Source organism: Watersipora subatra, chromosome 7 (assembly GCF_963576615.1).
Source record: "Watersipora subatra chromosome 7, tzWatSuba1.1, whole genome shotgun sequence".
Classification (NCBI taxonomy): domain Eukaryota; kingdom Metazoa; phylum Bryozoa; class Gymnolaemata; order Cheilostomatida; family Watersiporidae; genus Watersipora; species Watersipora subatra.
Window position 1 is genome coordinate 27,289,091 of NC_088714.1, and position 24,794 is coordinate 27,313,884.

General features: G+C 36.1%; 1 protein-coding gene across 2 annotated transcripts; it reads right to left on the bottom strand.

Annotated features, from left to right (window-relative positions):
* Positions 1-811: 811 nt before the first annotated feature.
* On the bottom strand, positions 812-23,214 carry LOC137399521 (ras-related protein Rab-40C-like). Of its 2 annotated transcripts, none has more exons than XM_068085674.1 (4): positions 23,106-23,214; positions 12,502-12,758; positions 3,684-3,874; positions 812-1,917 (listed from the first exon to the last, which is right to left on the bottom strand). In XM_068085674.1, exons 2-4 carry the CDS (start codon positions 12,704-12,706, stop codon positions 1,507-1,509), a joined length of 807 nt encoding a protein of 268 aa, XP_067941775.1. In that variant the 5' UTR covers positions 12,707-12,758; positions 23,106-23,214; the 3' UTR covers positions 812-1,506. The 2 variants fall into 2 exon arrangements, with proteins under 2 accessions (XP_067941775.1, XP_067941774.1); XM_068085673.1 differs by having other exon boundaries at positions 23,062-23,207.
* Positions 23,215-24,794: the final 1,580 nt, after the last annotated feature.

Genomic DNA, 24,794 nt, shown 5'->3' on the forward strand with positions numbered 1-24,794 from the left:
TCACTTGGCAATGAGTATCGCTTACTGTCGTTCATCCCTTGAATAGGCCCACAGGATTGCACATCAGTCATCGAGATGGATGATTGAATGGCATTTTAGTTGTTCATCTAATATTGTTATACGGAATTTGTACATTACTAGCAAGTTTACAGTAAGCGAAGTGCTATTCCTGCATAATGACTTCGCACTGCTATCAAAGCGTAGATGGGAGTTATATCCTCCCTCAGATCCAACAGCAAGTGCAAATAACTCCTGCTCATGAATCCATACCATCAAGCTATGTTATTTTAGCAATTATATAGCAAGTTATTTTGCTCTGCAATTATCACAGAATAGACTGTAGATACTGACCAGAATACTGTTTACTTAGTAGAATATAGAGAGTGCTTGGCTGTGAGTCAATCACTACAGACTTGTTTCAAGCAGATAATATCTGCTTATAGACATCTATATTATAGATGTTTGAAGTAGTTTTTTAGTAATTGGCTAACAGCCAAGTGCTCTTCATATTCTACATTATACTATAATTCACTCTACACAGAGTGTATTGAGTGTTTTTCATTCTTACCCTTTACAAAACTAGTGTTTTTAATGATTATCTATATATACATAATTATATATATATTATGTATATATATTGACCTAAAGTAAATAACATTCTATGATATGAAACGCAGAGCTACCCATAGAAATAAATAGCCTAGGATTCATGCTATACTCTAATGAGATTAAAGTGTGCCAAACACGACATCGCCTTCTTCCTTGACAGGTTAGTCTCAGGAGCAGAAACTAGTGTCAGTGCTGTCCTGTATCAAGTTTTAGTTTCTGTATTCCAGTCATGCAAAGCAGATCATACCCTGACATTATGAAAAAATAGAATGAGCAGCGGCCACAAACAACACTTTAGCCATAGAGAAGAATTTGACCATTCGTAACTCATAATGCTCATGCAGGCTCAAAATCCAAATAGAAAAAAAAAACAGCAGCAAGGACAGATTAAGCGCATGTACGTTCATCCACTCGTAGCTTTTAATCAAACAGTGTGAAAAAAAGTATATTTTTAACAACATAATTTATGTGTAGTGTTTAATGATCTCATGTTTTGTAACCAACTTTGCTCTTTCAAAATAGAGTACAACTACGAAATATTAAAAAATACTTGTAAAACACAATATAACCAATACCTAGTGTGAGGTATCATTGTGCCTGTTTTCAGTGAAACACAAAACCAACAGGTTTTCTTAGAGTTGTAAAAGAATACGAAGGTCAACCAGAACCCTGTGATAGTAAAGACTACTGCTGACGAAGAATATCATGCATTAATACAGCCAAAAACACTGCAGAAGTGGGCGGAGATATTGATAGCCCCAAATAACAAGGGAGGATAACTAAACTATGACTAGCTATTTAGACTAAGGTTGACAAAAACATATTGGCCATCAATACAAACTGTCCAGCTGACCTTGACCTTGTAAAACATGATATAAATGCTGGATGTATGTGCTATCAGCTAATTACACAGCTTTTTCTGAGCTGTTTTGGAGTTTCCTGGGGGTTAAGTATTTGTTTTCTAGCCCGATCAGGGGGCCTGAGGCTGGCATACTTATAGTTTCTGAGTCTACAGTCTGTTCGGTGAGTTAGTGAGTAGGATTTGATATCAGTTTTGCACGCTGCCGGCAAGGGAAGTCTCTCAATACCATAGAGAGTGACCCTGTTAGCTAGCACTTTCGTGCATAAGTCATACAGGCTGGGCACTATACCCGTAGCTGGTGAGGAACGATTCATTCCGTTGCGCTTGAGAACGAGTCGAGACAACTCCGCGAGTGACTCGAGCACATTGAAGTCACAGAGAGAAGATACTTCGTAGAAGGCCATGTCATGTTTCTCCGAGTACTGCCCAGCTACAAACTCACTTACCTACAAACAAAGTTTAGTTTCATGCACACAGCAGATGTATGATGCCTGTAAACACGTGAATGTACATATGCACTGAGACATTCTGTACATACACTAGTATTATAGCTCTAGTTATAAACCTGTAAAAATTAGAAATAAAACTGCAAAGAATTGAGGAAAGCATGGATATTGATGAAGTTGTTACACAGTCAGCCTTTACATTGAACGCACTCATAATGCTACTGGCAGCGAATAGTAACAAACAGGGAGCTGAAAGTGGCTCATGCCACGTGTCAAGCTGAGACAGGAATTTAAAAGTAAACAGTGTAGAGAGCAACGCGTTCTAAATTACAGCGAGTGAACACAGTGTACAGTTTTTGGAAGGCTGACGAACATAGTATGCTCTATTCTCGTGTTGTGATACACAAACCTAGTAGAACTACTACTTGGCGTGATGCAAAAACAAGATCATAAGCGCTGTGCTCCCATGCATCGAATTGGTTTGGCATTGCTTCCAATCCCAATCACAGAAACAGTAAAATCTGAACGCATTCAACTTCATTAAATTTGTATCAAGGCACTTGCTGTGAATCTCAGAAACATCTATATAGTGCAATCATCACAACGATAGGGCGCAAATTCTTCAGCAGTGGACAGCTCAGAACCTACTCAAATCTTAAAAACACAGAAAAAACTGGAAATACATGGTATTAAGTAATACATTAGAAACTTTGTTTTTCGAGCATGCACTGCCTCTGTGATTGGTATCAGGATCTTAAATAATAAACATTTGGTCACTCTAAAGCCTAGTTCACATCAAGACCATCTACAGGCTTGAAAAACACCTTAACAAATCCAAAGTTAAATGACATGGCATGTGGCTATTTGTTTATAAAATAATATAGCAATAGTAATCCTACTCAACGCAAGATTGCCCAAATAGAAAGTCTCTGTTTTCAACTGTCGAAAATCCCCAATTGAAATGTTCGAGTTGTTTTACTTCTACGCTCTGTTTCATTATCGATCCTATGTGACTTGAATTTTTCAAACTGAGAAGTATTCGGTGTCTTCCCGTCTCACCACTCTATTTGATACAAGTTTCCCATTTCACCACTCCATTTGATACAAGCTTCCCATTTCACCACTCAATTTGATACAAGTGTGAAAGCACTAGAATAAGTCAGTGAATATGATACACTATCTTCATTTAAAGATGAACTCACACAAAACTTTAGTAGATTTTATATTAGAAAGTATCGACATTTTTCTATTATTTGTTTGTGATGTTTGAGGTGATCTGACCGCCTGGATGTTTCAAGATTAAAATCGACAAATTTGATCACGATTAAAGTGATCAGATCAAAAGGAAATGCAATTATAGAACTATAGACATCATAATTGCATAATCGCGATATTTTGCACCTTTTTACGTTATGCGTCTCTATCCTGTTGGCCTTTTTGCAACTTTCCAAAAAGACCAACAGGATAGAGACGCGTAACGCTACAACTTGAACGCAATAGCCAAAATCAACTACAGCAACGATAGCAACTAGTGAAATTGTTTCTGTACATATTTTCTTCTGAGTGTTTTAACCGCGATCAAGTTTTGTCCATTTTAACCTTGAAACATCCTAGCAGTCAAATCACCTCAAACATCAAAAACAATCGCAATGATAGAAAATTACCAATACTTTTTGATAAAATCTACTAAAATTTTGTGAAAATTAATTTTTAACACCATCAAGGCTGGTTCCAGTACAAGGCGAAAATTACACATTAATGTATACCTGTCTGTTGTATGCCAAGTGCAGACGATTGCCGATAAGTATTTTGGGTACCCCTGGAGCATGCTCATTCACTTCGGACAGCCACCTCTCGATGCCTCCAAAGCTCCACTTGTTAGTGATGTCATAAACGAGGAGGATGCCCTGCGCGCCTCTTGAGTACGACCGTAGCACCGTACAAAACCGACCTTGACCTTCAAATAATACTAACACATATGAAGCATAATTACCTTTATCAAAATCATTGCCAAGCAAATTGTTTGAGTACCTCATTGAATTAGTGCGCCTCTTCATTCTAGTCTTAAGAAGCTTGTTCAATACATACGAACTGTAAGAGTCATGACACACGAGTGTTATTTACAAAGGGTGATGATATCCTATGTTAACCACCTTATACAAACTGCACACGGTATGGAGAGAGCAGCTCTTGTAAAAATCTTTGCTGGCAGCAATGATTTCAATAAACGCATTGCAATGAACTTTGCTACGAAACAAGCTCTTTGGATAACAATAGAAAAAGCAACCAGCTAATCATGAATATTTTGCATAGCTTGTATCACAAAAGATTCAGCTTTTGCTTGGACCTCATATGACTCAAGCAACTCATATGACAATGCATGTGTGGCTACTAACTATGAATACTGGTGAAGCGACATTTGGTGTTTACACATATTGCTACACTATTTGGTGTTGACATCAAATGTTTGCCTGTTTATATGAGAAGTTTATCTACTTTTGGTATTTTGCCAATTGATTTCAACTTGGACTTGACCAGGAAGAACATTTCTATGTAGATTAAAATGTATTTTACATAATATATTCAGTAGACGCTCCTACAAAGTAAATAATCCGTTCCAGAAACATGAGATGTTATAGTGATTTTATGTTATACAAAGTTTACAAACAGCAAAAACATGTAAATTACTTAATCTGTTCCAAAATCTTTTTAAACTCACACCTTTGGCTATACAAAAAGAAAAAAGCTAGACTTAACTTTCCTAATTTGTTGGCTGTATCGTAACAGTAATATCATTAGTTTACATTGACAACTTGTCCCTATTTTTTACTGATCAACTTCACTGGTTTTATATAGAATGATTGCGGTAATTCTACGATAAGTTGATGGGGAATGCACATATACATTTTCAATGATTTTTTTCGTTTTTCTAGACAGCTAAGTCTATTCTGAAAACTATTACTAATAACAATTATTTTATAATCTACAATAAAGCAAAACAAAAATATATTTTACTACTAGAAATTCCACTGTCATACAGCCCACGACCAAAGAGATATTGGAAAAAAAGAAAGGGTACTGATGGTTGAGAAATGCAATATTAGCAGTCAAATGGTACTGCAGTGCAATAGGATAACTGCAATGGTAGCTGTAATGTACTGGATGTGGGTGTTATTATATACAACAAATAGCAATAATGAAAGGAAAAGATTATATGTTTATATCTCTCCCCCTGCAATAGGAGAAATGCAATATTGGCCAATATTAGAAGTAAAATGCACTGATATTATTAGAATAACCAATATTATTAATATAGTAATAATATAAAACCAATACACAATTTTGTTTACATTTACAAACGTCATAGGTTTTATAATCTCATAAGTATAATCTCATAATCTTAAAATCTCATAATCGTTAGAAAAAAATATCATCGTCATTTCCTTTACTTACACTGCGTTGTACATTAGTTAGAATACCGAAGTACTCAAGAGTCTAAAATGTCTGTTACTTTGAAATCGGCAAAAATGAAACGATTTCAGTACTCCTACGTTAATTACAGAAACCTTCGACAATGCTATAGACTGGTGAAATGTGCACATTATTTTTTCGTGAAATGCGCACGACTTTATCGTTCTATTCCCTGTCGCTCGGCGTTTCAATTTCCGGTCTTAACTTTATTAAACCAAGCTTTTCAAGCGTTTTGTAGCGATTTTCGTCCAAATTAATCTGTCTATTTGTGTATAATCCGATCAGATGGGTTAGTTTTAGGAATTTGCGGTAACCTTTCAAAGGCTTGGTAACATATTTAAATAGGTTTATATATGCGTTTTGTATCATTATTATACTTAAACGACTTAACTGAGAAATAGTTAAATTTGTTGATAGGATTTCGTTGCAAGGGTTTGGTGATGGCCATTAACGGATAATTTTTCGGGAGTTGTGTGCACATGTGCATTTATCATAAATCTCCCAATCAATCGCTTCGCTCTTGTTTGGTCGTGGGATAAAAACTATAAAAAAGCGGTGTCTACCTGTTCGTTGTCTACCTGTACCCTGGGGTCAAGGTTAGGATAATAGATAACTTTCGGCAATACTCGCAACTCGTAACATTCAGATTGGTAGACCGACACTGTAACACCTTTACCAATCAATCGTCTTTAAGTATTTATGAACAATTGCGCAGCTACCTTTTCTCTATTTGAGCGACAGATCTGATGATCTATCATGACGAATTAGAATGTCATAGAAGTTGTATATATAGTATATATATATACCACTATATACATTTTTTTTCTCACAAGTGCGACGAGAGATGTCACCATTCAAATGGAATTGGAGGAGTTGCCCCTACTTGACACTATACAGTATATGGAATTTTTTTATGTAGTACGAAACAAAAAACTTTTTTACGCTATCTGGAATTTCCATTATAGGAGCGTCTACTATATATATATATATATATATCTATATATATATAACGCAGAATGAAGCAGAGCTAGAATGCAGATTAATCGCTCTGGTTTATTAGAGTTATAACCTGCTTGCAGTTTTCCTATGCAAAATTCATCATAAAAGTTCAACACTGAAAAATCGCCAACAAAATTGCTTTTATGAAAACATACCGTTACATAATCATGCATAGTTTGCTATATGAGACTGCTTTCTTGCATAAAAAAATTATCTTTCCCATTAACTTAAATCAGCACTATCCCGAGAGACTGGTAATGAACCAATAATAAATGCATAACTTATTCATTAAACGAAACTTTTATGGAAACCGCCTCCACAGATTGTCTCTCAGGAACAATTGTGAACACTCATAAAATGTCACACCAACGTATGGGAATTCTACAATGATATTCTCGCCTGCAAGGGCCAAACTATTATCGCTGTTGAATCAAACTTTTCATGATTAAGGAGGCTTCATCAGATTGGGATGCGAAGTATAAGGTGATTGATTGCTATCATGAAATAGTAGAAATGGCAATGCATGAATCACTAGCCTAAAGTTTACAGGAGATGAGTAGGCGGGATATTTTCAATTGTAAGCTCACACGTACCAGGTAACTATGACCAGGTTGACTGCACTCCAAATGACAGCAAATAATACGCCTGCACTGGGCTAATGCAATTTGTCAAAAAGAAATGGTTTATTTGGGTGGGTACAAATTTTTCTTTAACATCTAGTGAGTTTACTAATTTCTTCTCAGCATATTTCGGCTTACTTGTGAATAACCTTCCTATGACAATTAATATCAGTTATTCATTACCATCTGCTGGTCCAAATTGATGGGCAAAATGCCAACAGTGATAAAACTGCTCATGTAAACAGACAGACATATATTTGGCGTAAACACTCTTAAAGTAATTCCTTTAGTAGTATTTGTAGTTCTCTCAGTTGCAGCCAGTCGAGGTGACTAAGACTGTCTATGGTTGTGGCTTGCGTATAATAACAGATCTCCAATCGCTCGATTACAAGCAGCCATCTACCATGAGTTTGTATTGATCTGCCTCCATTTTAATGATAGGCCTGCGCGTTTTAAGATTTTTACATTTGTCATCTTGTCCTGCCACTTGTGTTTATTATGTCACTCAAGTGTCTCATCACAACAGCATGTACATATCGTAAAACCTATAATTGAATGCCCTGTCGCTCTATTTTGCAACCCTTCCTCTGTAGTGGTGGTAAAATGGAGGTGGCATTCAAATAGAGGCTGGCGTTGTATTTTCAAATAGCTTGTGAGAATGTTGGGAAGCTAAATGTAACCCTTTTATAGGCAAAGCGAATGCCACCGATATTTTGCATTCTCCTTCAGACAGAACGACATTAACCCTTTTGAATGAAATAAATCAGCTAATTTACCTCAACCTTCTCAAAGATCTCTAAATAAATATGCATTGGGAAACCGAGAAATATTTCTACTAGTTGATATCTATTGCTTGCAATTAATCTGCAATGATATTACAGCCTGTGTACCCTGATATTATAGCCTGTGTACCCTGATATTATAGCCTGTGTACCCTGATATTATAGCCTGTGCACCCTGATATTATAGCCTGTGTACCCTGATATTATAGCCTGTGCCCGGATTTACAATTTGTTGGAGCTTTAAATTTTTTATTTCATTTTAAATTTAAAGGCATATTTTTATTTTATAATTTATTTTATAACTGTATTTAATAAAGTTGTATGAAAGCTCATTGCACTCATTGATATGTTTGCTACAGTTTGCAGCAAAAGCTGGCTTTTTATGTGTGATAGAAGCACTATGAGCGTCGATTCATTGTAAGTCGAGTTAACATAAACGCAAGAATGCTATCGAATATTATATGCTATGAATCTGCAAATTTATAGGTTATAAAATGATAATCTATCAAATGCTACAAAATATATTCAAAACAAGTGACATAAATGAACCATACTCATAATACATGCAGAAACAAAAATTAACAATTTTGAAACAAAAATACTAGCATCATTTTCTTGGCCAGTTGCGTTCTGATTGCTGCATTTGATGGACCAAACATCTTTTGGCTGTTCAATGTCTTCCATAAGGTCTTCTGACCTCAACTCTTCTTCTGCACAGCTGAACTAGTCAATAATAGGGTCTGAACATTTTTTTAGCAAGGCAAAACTTTTACGCGTTGCGATTGGCACAAACAATGAAAAACTTTAGGCCGGATGGGCACTAAGCACAACTTTTAGCCTAAAACTAGTCATTCATATCCCATCGTAAATGTAAATCATTTTTCACATACATCGAAGTATCAAGACCGTGTTGGACAAGGAACTGCTATTAACCTGATGCAGCTATTAATAATTTTTATGGTGTTGCATTCAAAGTTTTACGGAAAAAAATGAAAAGCTTTAAAGTTGGAAAACGGACTTCTATACAAACAGAAACAGCGAAAGAATTAAATGTTATTGATGTAATCGATTCATTATAATAACGATTGTTGTGGACACTTCTACTAATCACTTGCTATTATGGGTTCGTAAAGATCAAAGAATGTCAAAGTGGCGGTCAAATAGAGGTGGCGTTCAATTAGAAGTGGCGTTCAATTAGATGTTTTATAGTAGGTTTTTTACTTGAGCTTGATAAATCATCCAGGTCTCCGTGACATATAAGAGGGTTGATAGAACCACTGCTCGATACACTTTACACTTCACCCTGACTGAGTGAAACATGCTTGTTCTTCCAGTCTGCTGATGCTGGCTAAAGGCAGCACTGGCTTACCGATCCTTGCTTAGAGCTCCTTTTCAATAACAGAAGTGTTATATATACAGTGCTTTCAGTTGCTTTTCCAGTAAGCTTCATAGTTCCCCACATGTGCCTTGTTACTGTAGATGAGTCGCAGATCTGAACGCAATGAAAGGTTGGATACTTCCCGATACAAACTATTTAAAATATTCATTATTCGCTGATCACCTGTCCTGACGTTATACAATGAGAGAATTTTTTATAGCAAAGTTTATTGCAATGTGCTTACTGAAATCATTAATGCCAGCAAAGACTTGTACAAGAGCTGCTCTCTGAATTACTCACAGCATCAAAACACATTCATTATGTAATTCTATGCAAAAAATAAATGTAAAAACTAAATTATATGCAACAAAACTAAACTAATGAAGTAATAAAAATTGTTTTTATTGTTACTTTACTGTTATTGTTGCATGGTTTTCAGTATTTCTTCACTAGAGATACACAAAAACAGAAGTATAGACCCAGCAATGGGTAAGCTCAGAGGTAATGAATGATAGATACAAGTATAAATCACCCCAACTTAGACTAGATAAAATCAAAACTAACTTAACAATATAGTTTTGTTATTTTTTAAATGTCTTTATGCTTTGTCAACTTTTAACATATTTGTTACTTGTATTTTACGAAAGTGTGGTCTTGTGAAAATTTGAAAGCCGCATTTTACAAAATCTTTTAGGTAAAAAGCTAAATATTGTCTAGATTAAACATATAAATAGCTAAATAAATAAATATATAAAAGCTAAATATATAAATAGATTCGCTAGGCGATATATGTCGCTATATGGAATATGATATATGTCGCTATATGAAAGCAAATAGGCTAGCGCTTTAGGTCATGGCGTAAAGTCACGGAAAGGGGTAGCTTTTATGAGTAAGCTTACTCAAATTATCCATCGGCAATGTGCCAGGCTAATAGCTAGCGGCAGGCAACTCTCATTACCTCTTATTGTTTATAAGCTGATTTTTAATACCCAGGCAATGTCAGGTAGCACAGCTAGTTTTATAATATATGGAGGAAAACTTAATTGAGGCGATCTCAAGTAAAGGTTTGACTGCAATAAAAAGGTTACACCATACGGTTCAATCAATATTCAAAACCTTTTCTGGCATTGCAAATGTTGGTAGGTAACAAACAATAACAAGTTAATGCTTCGTAGTATAAACAAAGTAAATAAAAGAACATCAGATGGGAGCGTGATGCAATACAAGTGCATTAAGTATTAATCTAACCAGGGTCCGTCTGTTTATCTTATACCGCAGCAGGTAGTAAAATAAATCACTTCTAGACAGCTTGGTTATGTTTGCTAGGCAGCAGTAAATCATACTCAGAGAAGTGATAAGTTTCTGAGGAATAACAAAGTATGTTTGTTGGCCATTTGTGATGAAAGAACAAGGATTGGCTGACATCCACTACATTAGGTTACCATAGTGTGGATGATACAGATTTGGAGTTGTGTGCACGTTGAGTTACCGCGCGGTAAGTATTTAAAAGGATATTCATATGTTGCGGATTACTGCTAGCAATTTGTTAAAAAAGATAAGAAATTCTACGTTATAAGGTGGGGTGAGGCACATTGCAACAAAAATGCATTTTTGGCTACGATGTTTTTCTAAAATATTGGAATATATTATATAATGTAGATAATCCCAAAGGATGCAGAAAGATGTTTTACATACATGTGTGTATACCAAATGCCAATTCCGATGGTTGCATACTTTGAAAAATATCCCATATGTACTAATTGCATATTTGGTGTGCCAATGTGCTCCGGTAGGAGGTACGTTGAAACACCCTAAGGGGCACATCGAAACGTCCTTGATTTTCATAGTAATTTTTAGTTTCAGAATTGTTTTCTTGAACTTATCTTCAGCCAAACAATTCAAATTTCCACTAATTATCTGAACAACAAAAACTTGAAAAGAGTTGGCTATGAACTACAGAGCACTGTGTACAACAATCACGACAAACAAACTTCCGTGGTACTACAAAACATATATACATGTTGACCTAATGATCAAACTTTTCTTTCTATATGTTAGCATTTGCAGCCATGATATCAATTTTGGCCAGAAATTTAGAGGTTCATCATGAGGATTTACTTTCAGCTCTCATCAAGGTTTGTATCAAACCACAGCTTCAACGCTACTTGAGCTGTACCCCTCCATGAGAATAGTGGGCAAGTTGAGACACGTTGCAACTTGCGCCACAATTCTTATCATTAAAACGTCGCAACTTGCCCCATACCCTTGTTGTTTCAACGTGCCCCAAATGTCTCGAGTAACCAAAATGTTCATCCAAACTCAAGATGATGCAACATCATGAAGTTGGTGGATTGTGCAAACAACATGTCTATAGCTGCTTCCACTGACTTTTGTTAACACAGGATGACCTACAATGACGATATGCAAGTCTCTAAACTTGGATGTAAAAATAAAAGGGCAAAAAATTACCAATAAATTTTACAAAATCATGGCTCACCTGAATTGCTGTTCTTTTCATTTCATGCAATCGAGATATCTCATACGATAACCAAAAAAGCTCTTCAGTTAGTGAGGTAAGAATTCAAAATGGTGTAAAGAAGCAAGACTTTTGAGGAGTGTTTCAATGAGCCCCGCATTGCAATATGCCCCACTCTCCCCTAATTCATACCGATGCACTCCTGTCTCCTTTAGCAGCACACTTTTTAAATAAGATTGACTGATGCATGGAAATGTATAAAATGGAATAGCTTGCGCAGTATTTTTGTACATCATCCACAAGTGCTGTTTCCACCTTTCGCAAACATGAAATATTCTATGCAAAGTTGCGAGTAACAAAACTCACTTGACTTGCAGTTTTTTGCCGTTTCCATCTTGCGGACGACGGAAACTTGCTGATTAACCGCGCCATGAACGCATAGTGTATCCTCATGAACACATAGTGTATCCCCATGAACACATAGTGTATCCTCATGAACACATAGTGTATCCTCATGAACACATAGTGTATCCTCATGAACACATAGTGTATCCCCATGAACACATAGTGTATCCCCATGAACACATAGTGTATCCTCATGAACACATAGTGTATCCTCATGAACACATAGTGTATCCCCATGAACACATAGTGTATCCTCATGAACACATAGTGTATCCCCATGAACACATAGTGTATCCTCATGAACACATAGTGTATCCTCATGAACACATAATGTATCCTCATGAACACATAGTGTATCCCCATGAACACATAGTGTATCCTCATGCTGGTTAGGAATTTGCTCTTATAAATAAACCAGCTCCACACAGAGCAAACACTATATAGTAGACAAACCTGAAGTGTCCCAGAGTTGTAGTTTAACTCGTTTACCATCTATCACGATAATGGTGGATTTGTGATGAGAAGCCTTAGTCGAGTAAGGCAACTGAACAGCTGAGTTAGGGAGGCCGGCTAACAACTCCTCTTTGCCCACATCAGAATCTCCAACCAGAAGAAATTTCAAACTGTAGTCATACTCCTCATCTACCTGATGAGGCATCGCGAAAGTTGTCAATGTCAAGAACTGCTTCCTTCCATTGCATCAAAGGCTTCTGCAACACATTAACAACTCCATTTTTTTTCGTTCTAACAAAATATGAGCGACTAAGAGAAATAAAGCTGTGCTGATGGTGCAGAATGCTACTCATGATCTCTTCAAGGTGTACCATACAGCCTCCATTGAAGAGTTTTTATGACGCATGATTAGTGCTCTCAAGCAAGATTAATCCCATCTCTAAACCAAATGACAATGTGTTTGGCGATCTATTGTCATTTGGAGGTCTATTGTCATTTGGAGGTCTATTGTCATTTGGAGGTCTATTGTCATTTGGAGGTCTATTGTCATTGTTTGAAGATGATACAATAGTTGTAAATGTTAGCTAGACATATTTAGAAGATAGTAAAATAAAGCAAAATCTTTACATCTAAAAAATCAACTTAAAAACTTCAAAGGTTATTTGGTATTACAAATATATTAACTGGCTATGACTCATCACTGCCCATGAATTATGCAACATACTTAAAAGGAAACTGTTAAGACTATAATGTGCGCTTAGCATATTTTTAGATAGGGAAGGTTTCACATTAACACAGAGAGCAGGTTCCAATGAAACCAATTCAGGCATGCACCCCGCCTTTGCATGATTTAATGTATGTCCCATGAGAATTCCCAAAAATGAGTGCCGACTCCACAAGCAAACCAAAGCTTTTGATGTTAGAGAATCTTTTTAGGAAGAACTTGTTGAAGTAATCAATGATCAAAAACTTGTAACCAAGCCATGTCAGCCATTTGTGGTTTGGATTGTTCAGGCAGTTCTTAACTATCGTTAACTCGTGCTACGTGTATGTATTCATACTACATGTATGTATTCATACTACATGTATGTACTCATACTACAAGTATGTATTCATGCTACATGCATGTATTCATGCTACATGTATGTATTCATGCTACATGTATGTATTCATGCTACATGCATGTATTCATGCTACATGTACGCATTCATGCTACATGTATGTATTCATACTACATATATGTATTCATGCTACATATATGTATTTATGTTATATATATGTATTCACACTACATGTATCTATTCATGCTACATGTATCTATTCATGCTACATATATGTATTCATGCTACATATATGTATTCATGCTACATGTATACATTCCTCACAAATAGAACCACATTCAAATAAAACAGCACATTTTCCAAGGATGTTACATTTTTATGGTAGTAACACTTTCTAAGAGTTTTGATTGAATAATACATTAGCAATGAATGCAGATTCTCACGCTATCATATCATTATTTACTCACTAAAAAAATTTTGTTTTGATCTAGCTAAAGAGTGTTTGAAGGTACATAATTTGTGCACTTACGGACCATTGGTTTGAGGTTATGTAACCAGACCATAGGCTACCATAAACTACGCTTATAAAATGGTGTTCTATCTGTTAACTATTTACTGCTAGCGAAGATCTGTGGAGCTCATTTTTGATGTGGCTAAGCATGACTCGGTCTGACAGGTTGTCAAAATAGATAACCAGAAAGCTGAGAAGTTAAGGATAACTTCTATAAACTGTTATCAGTATACTTATTGCTAATACAAAAAGACTACATCTACAAGTAGCACTGATTCAGATTTCTGATGAGATCTATCAATTTCAAATGACCAATATGCACAAACGTTATTACAAAATTGCATTTGTGAGAAACATTTGGCTTTAATGTCATGCACCAACTGCAAAACTCCTTCCATAGTATGAAATGAAGATATGTAGTTAAATTCATAAAAGTATTCAAAAGTTTACAGTGATGTATTAGGTTGTTCTGAAATACACAACAGATTTGATTTGAAGGAATTCAAGTGTTATCACCTATACAACTGAAATACGCAGCTTTTTGCAACAAAAAATACTTAGCACTATGCTTTCGTATGACTTTTTGGGTGAGAGACCTTACAGGCACCTTTTGTACAGAGTGAAAAAGGTGAAATTCTACAGCTGAGATCAAAGGCATCTGCTACTTTTTTTAGAAAGTTAGTAGCTCTCCACATCAAAAAAAAAACTTTCGGTTACCTAAACACGAATTTGTTTGCATTGCTCAGCAGGCTGCAGATTCACATAAATGCTATGCGAATCACAATCTCTACTAACTCTGGCCGTGATCGGCATTTGAAGGTTTTGATAGCATTTTTAAACTGCAATTAAACAGCAATATTTATAGAAGGTAGAAAACTAATGGCGGTGACACTCTTGAATATAAATAGCAAAGTGACGAGCTTTATGTGCCAACTGTAAAAACCAGCGTCGGGTGAGTATTACAAAAGCTGCACATATGATTATTCCTAGTCCAATCCAGTTATGTATATAACATATATGTTAAACATTCACCTGCCCACAAATACTGCATATAAATATCTGTGAAATCATATCACCTTGGCTCAATCTTGTACAAAATCACATCACAAAACATTTGGTTGGTCTTTCTGTTCCCCATAGACACTGGCTGGATTCGATAATTGAAAATATATTACAACACTTCAATTAGTTGTTAATATACATGTAGCACTTTATTATCACAAAGCAAGCTTAGCTAACATGAACAGCAGCCCAAATTAGGCAAACTCAAATCATGTCTGCTAAGAAGCATTGAATGGCAGTATACTAAAGCAGTGGTCACACGACCTTTTCTAACTGCGGATCGGTCAACTCCTGACAACTTTATTATGGACTGGGTGGTTAAAATAATAATAAATGTGAATCCTTCAGGTACTCATATAGAACTTTATTGGCACATTACTCCAACTATAAAAGATAGTTTACAAGTTTATAATTATATACAGGTTTACATTATAGGGGTTTTACATTATATGAGCAGTAAAATTCACATCGATTGCCTAGTACGTTCTAAGATCTTTCAAAACCCATGCCTTTGGCCCTTCCAAAAAGGAAAAAACTAGACTTCACGTTTTTAATTTAAAGGTTGACTTGCAACAAAATTCACATTACGGTAATTTATACCAAAAGATTCACCCTGTCTTACTCTGCTGTTATGTAAGTGCAAAATATATGGAAATGTGATTACAAGCTCTTAAAAGCTCAAAAGCGAACAGTTAATCGCAGCCATCACGAAACGCAATAAATTGGAATCTCTCTCCAAAACGGCTCAAATGGGGTGTAGGTGAACGCGATGGCTTCTGTTTACACTTTTATGCAACCTCATTGGTTGAAATACTTTCACAAATATACTTCAGACATTCAATAAAACCACGTCTATTGTCATTATGCGTCTATTTCATCATTGTTGTAATGCTGTCAATTTGAGCACTGATATTTTAAAACTCACCATAAAAACTCCTTTAATTTTTAACTTTAGCTCGAAGAAGTGCATATCATCCTCTAATAAACATGACGAGTCTGTTGTTCACCTGTGAGAGCTGAATAATGCCACAGAAAGTTATCCTCGCCATTTGGCAGGAAGTATGGGTCACATGATCAGATTACGACTAGATGATTAGACCAAGCCGAAACAAAACTGTAAAGTAGGAAGCAGCTATGTTTGATACGGGCTTTTTGGTAGAACCCGAAGTGTTTTTCATGAACTAGTGCTACGAGACATTCTATATTGAGCCTTTCATTGTCTTTTAATTTCACTTGATAACATCACGTGTCAAAAGGATAACCAGAATGTTTTAGGTCATCAAAATAAAAAGATTCCAAACTACGGTATATTCGTGATGGCTGCCATTAACTGTTCGTTTTTGAACTTTCAAGAGCTTGTAATCACATTTCTACGTATTTTGCACCTACAACACAACAAAGTAAGACATGATGAATCTTTTGATACCAAATGACTGTAATGTGAATTTTGTTGCAAGTCAACCTTTTAAGACGGAACAGTAACTGTAACTAGTATTAATACATGTAGTTTGTTTTCACAAGTTTTTTATCTTTTATTATCAATTTCACTCTTATTATGGTTCGTGATAACGGTAATTTTACAAAAAGTTTAAGGAAACTCTTTCCTTCAATGTCAATTTAAATCTGTTCTTTTCATTGATTAGACAGCATTGCCTACTCTGCAAAGAAAAAATATTGCGAAATATTCTATGTACCCAAAAGTAAAACAAAAAGATGGCTTTACTATTCGTATTAGGAGCAGGTGGCTGACTGACCGCCCGTCTCCAGGATTTGAGGTTAGTATAAAAAATAGCTTTCGAAGAGACTAAAACTTGTAACATCAAGCTAGGCATATCGACACTCAGACGCCTACACCAATAGATCACCTTCAAGTATTTATGAATAAGTGCACAGCTACTTATTTTATGTGCTTCGTCGACACACTTGACGATCTCTAACAGCGAACTAGATTGCTAAGGTATTAGTACATACAGAGAGAGCCCTACACATGCATCGTTTTTGTTTTAGACTTAAATAATAAATAAAACAAATAACTAATTAATGAAATTAATTCTTGTGTAGCCCGGCGCAGATTGATCCACGGACTGGTACCGGTCCATGGCCCCGGTAGTTGGGGACCTTTGTTCTTAAGTCTACAGACCCATTATAACTAAGAAATACAGCCACAATTTTCCAGTTGCATAAAATTTGTGGCTGCCTTCATAGCTCAGAATGTCCAAAATGACTTCAAGGTGGTTTTAGGCGGCTAGCGTAATTTAGGAATTTACCAATGAAATGATTCTTGCTGATTCTGGCCCGGGACAGTTATACCAAACCAGCTGTGCCGAGTCTAGAAGGATGGCCAAGCCTCACCAAGCTGAGAGAAAATTGGGCTGCCCCTACCAGACCGAGGAGACCGGGACAGCTCATGATTTAATTGAGCAGGCTGAAAGCACGACCGGTCAGCCACCAAACTTGGTGACGGACCAGCCAGCGGGTCACCGAGCCGCCATCAAATAGACTGACCTGTTACCGATCCAGCACTAAACCCGAGCTATTGTGACAACCGATGACATTTTCTTGCTGAGATCCTACAACTTTTTACCAATTGCTGGACTATGCTCTGAGAAGCTGCATAGCTATGAACAAAGGGTCATGCTAAGTCATTAGGAGGGCCATGGCTCGACTACCTACAGAGCAATCATCTACACTGTTCCTCAGAGCAACTAGAGGTCTAACAGTTCAAAACTGGGTAAGCTTAATTGCAGCTGACTAACACATTCGACAACTATATACAGCCTCATCGGCAAATATCACCGAAAATGGCCTGCAGTCTTATGAGCCAGCAAATCTAAGTACAGTAGACCTCTTATAACATGAATCTCCTTTTATAAAAAAACCACTTAATGTAATGAATTCATATAATTTTTGTATCATACTACATAAGAAATTCTATATAACGTAAAGCATCAGGTTGCTACAAGTTCTCATATTTTATTTCAATAACGATTGTTCCAAAACTAGCCTTAAAAATATCATTTTCTTTTTTGCTACACATGGAAGAGAAAATTTTGTATAGAGGTATCTCTATATTATAGACTAGTACCTTGGCTATCTGGTGCACCTCGAGAAATCGTCAGCTGCGCCAATAAAGCAGAAAAGAAGTAGTTACGGAATTATTCGTAAATGGGTGGTAAAAATAGAAATATTCAGGCAATCAATTGGTGCAGATGTTATAGTGTCGGTCTACCCAACTATGTCACGATTTGAAGTCTCATTGAAGGCAATAGTTTATTCTCACCTCGAACCTGGTTCAGACATAGGACAAAATTGACAGACAGGCACACCTCTTACTTATAGTAAGCATACATTTTTCTTTTTACATCATTTTAAACGCATGTAATATTTTTCTTGTCATTTTTTTTGCTGCATAGACTTTTCTGTGTCGAAAAAATTGAAAAATTGATTTAAATTGACATTGAAGGAGTATGATCCCCTTAACCTAACATAAAATTACCATAAAAATGGACCCAAAGCGATGTGAAAATAATATGATAAAAGGAAAAGATTGTCGCCACAAACAATACCAATACAATACCACAGTTACTGTACAGTCATTAAATTTAAACAGTAAGCGTAGTTTTTTTTAATTGCCAGAGGTGAGTTTGGGGAAATCTTGTAATATATTAGGCTATTTACATGTAGTTTGCCTTTTGTATAATCAAAGCCTTATAACAGTAATATTCTTGGAACATATTATTTACGATTTTACGTTGTAGAGGCATCTACAGTACTAGCTGTTAAAATGAATCCCAAATGAAATATAAAAAACTTCTAGTTAAAACTATTTATTTTAGGTTCAGTTGGGCATCAGCCAATTATTATAAGCCCAAAAATATTGGTAAAAGCAAAAGAAATGTGGCGTACAAACGCTTACTAGTTTTATATATATATCTATATATATATACAACTAGCCAAATTCCCTGCGTTACATGGATACTAAAAAAATTGCCCAGTGAATTTGCGGAACCGCTTAGGAAGCTAGGTGATTTAGCCGTGTTTGGAGCCAGGTTAATAATCGTCATGTTACGTGTAACTATGTAACCATGTTAACCATGTAACCATACGATAACTAACCCGTGTAATGAATGTCATGACAATCATTCATCGCTACTGTCAGTTGAACGACTGTAGTGTAGTGGCTTAGATCACGAATCTTCAGACCTGGAAGTTGTGAGATATAATCTCTGAAAAGTGGATTTTTCATTGCTAGAATTTAATCGCTGTAACTGAACAGACGAACTCTGAGGTTTCTATAAGAATACCTCCTATAACGTAAATTCCAGAGGACATAAAGAATGCATGCAAAGTTTAGCTTTGGACTACGTAAAAAATTTCTTATAATGTAGTGTCAAGTCAAGTTCTCAAATTCGATTCGAACGGTAATATATCTCGCCGCACTTGTGAAAGAAAAAGCGACGTACGTATAGCGTTGTTTGTACCTATTATACAAACAACTTCCATGACATTAGTTCGTCGTGCTAGATCGTCAGATGTGTCAACAAAACAGAGAATGAGTAGCTGCGCAATCATCAATAAATACTTGAAGGCGATCGACTGGCGCAGGAGTTACAGCCTCGGTCAACCAATCTGAATGTAACGAATTGGAGTATTGTCGAAAGTTATCTGTTATCCTAAGCTTCACCGCAGGATACATATAGACGACGAACAGGTAGATACCGCTCTTTTATAATAAAAATATTTTGGGTTTTGCTTTATTGTAGATGTATAAAATATTTGTTATTAGTTTTACTTTGTACAATAGACCTTGCTGGGTAAAACAAAACCAACAAATCGTTGTATATATACAGTAAGACTTCAACTTACGAGTGCTCCAACGTACGAGAAACTTGAGATACGAGCCAGCTTTTAAGCAAGTTTTAGCACTAACATACGAGCCATGTTTGAGATACGAGCACGTGAGTCAGTTGCCAAGTATGCCGGAGGTGTTTTATGAGAACAGCATCACTCTGTATTTTTCAACTGCTCAGGTTATACTTTTGTACCATGCTTTTTTGTGTGCGATTTTCAGTGCAGAATTATGTGAATTAAAAGTACTCTGCGTTGACCGAAAGTTTGCCAGTAAAATGAAAGATAATGCAAAGAAAAAGTGAATAATAACAGTTGATATTAAACGGAAAATTATTGAAAAATATGCAAAATGTGTATGCGTGATTGAGCTAGCTCAGCAATATGACAGAAATACATCCACAATTATCAAACCGAAGGATTATATTCAGGGCATTTAGTTCACAAAAGGACTGGCCATAGTTTCTAAACGGCGCAGCGATCTTCACGACCGCTGATGGAGAGACTGCTCAGGCATTGGATAAACAATTGGCCGGTGACAGCGTAACTGAAACGATGCCATATGAAAAGGCCGGTGCTATCTAGCAAAACTATAAAAATAGACATTCGGACAAGTTGGCTAGTGGTCGTGCATTAACCTTTTGTGACGACACCTGTGTTCATCCTAATCGCAACATGTTGAAAGGGCGACAAAGGCAAACGTCTTTAGATAGGATTATCTTAAAACGGCTGGCTAGTCGTGAAAGCGAAACAAAGGAAAAATTAGCTAACCAGCGAGAAACTTCAAAATACGATGCCCGAAGAAATTTTAATTACGTTAAGTTAAAAAAGAAAGTTTGCTTTTAGGTTTGCTTCTACGTTTGTCTTTTAAGACATTGATGAAATCCAAATTTATCAAAGTCAACTGTTGTAATGAAGGATAACTTATATTTCCCTCTCTGGCAAATGCTAGCGTTAGCTGCTATTGTATGTATTTAATTTTACATTTTAATTAATCACATTTCCTTGCATTATTTTTAATTGTTGCTTTTTGAAAGCATTTGGTAAATTAGGACAATAACCAACACATTCTTTCTGTTACAATATCTTGTTTTGAGTGTTTTATTTGCATTTTTAGAGTATGGAAACCAATCAATATATATTTAATGGTTCTATACATAAATAAATTGCACCAACATGTGAGTAAATTAACATACGAGCTCAGTCTCGGAACGCATTAAGCTCGTAAGTCGAAGTATGACTGTATATGGAAATCAAAGATGTGTGTTCCCATCAACTTATTGTAAAATTACCACAATAATAGTCTATAAAACTAGTGAAATTGATCAGAAAAAAGAGAAAAGCTGTTAATGCAAATTAATAATATTGCAGTTATGACAGATCAGAAAAATTAAAAAGTTAAGTCTAGTTTTTCCTTTCTGTATGGCCAATGGGATAAATTTAGAAAGATCTTCGAACAGATTGGGTAACTAAACAGTATTGTACTGTTTGTATAACATAAAATCCCTACAACATAAACGTTCCTGGAATGGATTATTTATGTTGTAGGAATGCCTACTGTATATAGATAAAAACAAAGACTATCTGTATTCTAAAAGATATTGAATGTTCAACAAAACTAAAAAGTCAACAAAAACGTAAAGTGCGTCGGCACACACTCACAAGGAATACATCAAAAATGCAAAACTGAAGTGATAAACAAAACTCTACTGTGAAGTAGCTACAAGTTTATCCTTTTATACTGAGCCATTGCTGTTGCTCCAAAACACTGAAACTGAAGTACTGCTTTACTTAGCCTACGCATCTTTACTTGACATTCATGCAAATTCTTAAACACTTCTAAACTAAGTAGTCTCACATAATCAGATAAGGATACTAAACACGAGTAGAATTGTCCAGTTTTAATCTATGCTTCAATATAAAAAAGAGAATTCGCCTTATTGTTTTGTTGCTCTGTTCCCTTCTGTCATAAAGTTTTATGTTATGTGTCTGTGCACTTTGCAGCCCAATATACTAAGCGTGTGTAATTTGTAAATCGCAAAGACTGGTCAGGCAGTTACTCATCTCAGGTTAAATGATGATATGATCTAACAGTAAGACCTGTACTAAATTGTTTTGAATGCACTTTAACAGCAAGGTATGTAGTGAAATTCTTTAACTTAATGCCTAATTCTATCACTTTATCAGCCTAGATGTGGTAGAGTGACAGTTTGCCGGTCTGATACAGATAGCATAGATGTTCCATAATTTCACAAGCCAACTCTGTGTATTGGTTGGCATGAGCTTTTTAAAGTACTAAGAATAAACAGGCTGACTAATTTAGCCAGTTTAAAATCGTAAGCACCTGATGGGAAAAGCATTCTGTCATTGTGAAAATGGCTGGAGAAAACCGGAATAAATATATTTTTAGAGATCATTAAAAACCTGCTCAGCCAACTCTGTTGCCATGGCAGTGTAGTTAACTGGTCATGGCAATTTCCATTACTTGCAATGGGTGTGTAGCCTTTGACCACTTACAATGTTCTATAGCACTTCATTGTTCGCTTCACGTCAAATGTCAAATCTATGAAGTACCAGTAAAGGTTCAGTAAACCTATTACCCTCACAAACCTCGTCTGACCATTCAGTTAATCAAATGGTCTTCTTTCATAGAATGAGAGATGATAGACTATCATCGATTTTTAGCCAGCTGATCGTAAATGGTCTGCAGCTACTAACTGCGGTCAGTCCACTGACAAGAAAGTTCTATAATTCCTTAGTTTGCTGATTTTTCCCAAGTTGCTGAGCAAGTGCTGATATATTCTAACAACTCGGTAAAATGAATATCTGTAAGGATACTTGTGCTCCCAGGGAGGTTTGAATCTTTTATGGAAGGTCTCTGTACCATTTCTTCATCTGTTAGAGATGTGCTCAATCTAACTTAAATCTATAGTTAAACCGAGCATTAATTTACAAAAACCTTATCAAGCCGAGCACTTGATAAAATACAAAAAGTTTGTCTTGCAACGTTCTTTGATATTTCAAAATAAAACAAACGCGTTGCCTTATTTTAGAAACTTATCAATAAGACACGCTTACTTTGAAGGAGCAAACCAAATTTAGCGAGAAATTCAATAATTTACCGTAGAAGAAATGTAAATATCCTAGCCTCTTGATTTCGTAAACAAATCTTTGAAAATACGTTACAATTTATATTTTATTCAAAAATACTTGTGACAAAAGCTACTAACATCTGCGGTTTAGGAATCAGCGATCTAATGTCGAATCAAATAGTTGCTTTTCTGCAACGATCTCTATCATCATTATATATATAATATTGTTCCCGTCACCTGAATTGCTCTCATCATAAAAAAAACGATAAATTATTTAGGCCGTAGTCCTAAAAGAATAACGTTAGCTGGTCAAACGTTTCGAAGTCAAACTAGGATGAACAGCTATCAGTTCATGTTGTTTCGACGTCAAGTGGTTAGATCACAGGCTATAGAAGACCGTCACCTTGATAATTATTGAAGAGCCGTTGCAGCACATTCTGCGATAGATTCTGCGAAATTCAAACGCATTCCCATCGTTAATTATTAAAGAATGCGTTTATTTTTTTGGCTGACAAACAAAAAATATAAACTAGTAACTCCTTGAGATAGTATTTTTATCGTCAAACTGAGTGAATTTTCAATTTTTGTCATATCTCTTTCTCACTCGTGTTCATGATATAAATATACGAGTAGCAGGGAGAAACTGTTAGCTTTACTAACACGCCTGTCGCCAGACTACTGACCATAACGCACGAGTCTCGATTTTTCTGTTTCAAGGCTCTTATTCAAGTGATCATTTCTGTAGTACGGCGATCAAATGGCACTAGATCACTACTACAAATTCATATTTACCGTGGAGAGAGGGAGGGAGAGAGAGAGGGGGAGGGGGAGGGAGGAGGAGGGAGGGGGAGGGGGAGAGGGAGGGGGAGGGGGAGAGGGAGAGGGAGAGGGAGGGAGGGAGGGAGGGAGGGAGAGAGGGAGGGAGAGAGAGAGAGAGAGAGAGAGAGAGAGAGAGAGAGAGAGCTAAAGAACATAACCTACCTGTCAACTCTCACGCATTGGGCGTGAGACTCACGCAATCACCCAAAAGAAAAAATGAAAATGCGTGAGATTTTTGCCCCAATTTCCATAATTTTATGTATAGGCTACTATCATTGATACATCAATTACCCCAAAACCAAATCTCACGCATTGTCCCACTCTTGGCTAGGCAGGCCTACTAAAGAAACAACTTTTAACCTCTAAAAATGGCAAGCAGTTAGTCAAATCCTATCTTGGAAATGTAAGAAACATCCATTTGTTAAAGGTCCAAGTATTAATTACGTTCAGTTGGGCCTTCACAACGCTAAAGGAAGAAATATACAACTAAAGAAACATTGCTGTCTGTGCTTTTCAGAGTGGGAAGCCTAGCAGAAAATCAGAGTGATCGTTCAGCTTTGCTTTATACTAATTTCGTTTATTGACCACTCAGAAAATATATGAAAACTTTTAGGTTCAGTGTACTTTGACTGGAATCTGCGAAAGACTGGTTGTAAAAGAGTTATACCAATTATGAAAGCAATGCTAATTTGGTTGGACAGCTAGACTAGAGCTACGTCTGTCATGGCATGGTCTGGGTCTTTGTGACTATTCTGAATTTAAATCAGTTTCAATGACTGTGGGATTGTTATAGTGAGGTATTTTTTATAGGCTGTGTACGGGTTTAAATGAGCAGATGAATTGAACTGTAATGTTTATTAAGCCATGTTACAAGAAAAGAAGAGAACTTGTCGTGCCATG

Coding starts and splice junctions, on each gene's coding strand:
- LOC137399521 (XM_068085674.1), bottom strand. CDS start 12,706: ATGCCTCATCAGGTAGATGAGGAGTATGACTACAGTTTGAAATTTCTT. Junction 3,875..12,501: donor ACAACTCTGGGACACTTCAG/GTTTGTCTACTA, acceptor TATTATTTGAAG/GTCAAGGTCGGTTTTGTACG. Junction 1,918..3,683: donor ACTTGGCATACAACAGACAG/GTATACATTAAT, acceptor CTTTGTTTGTAG/GTAAGTGAGTTTGTAGCTGG.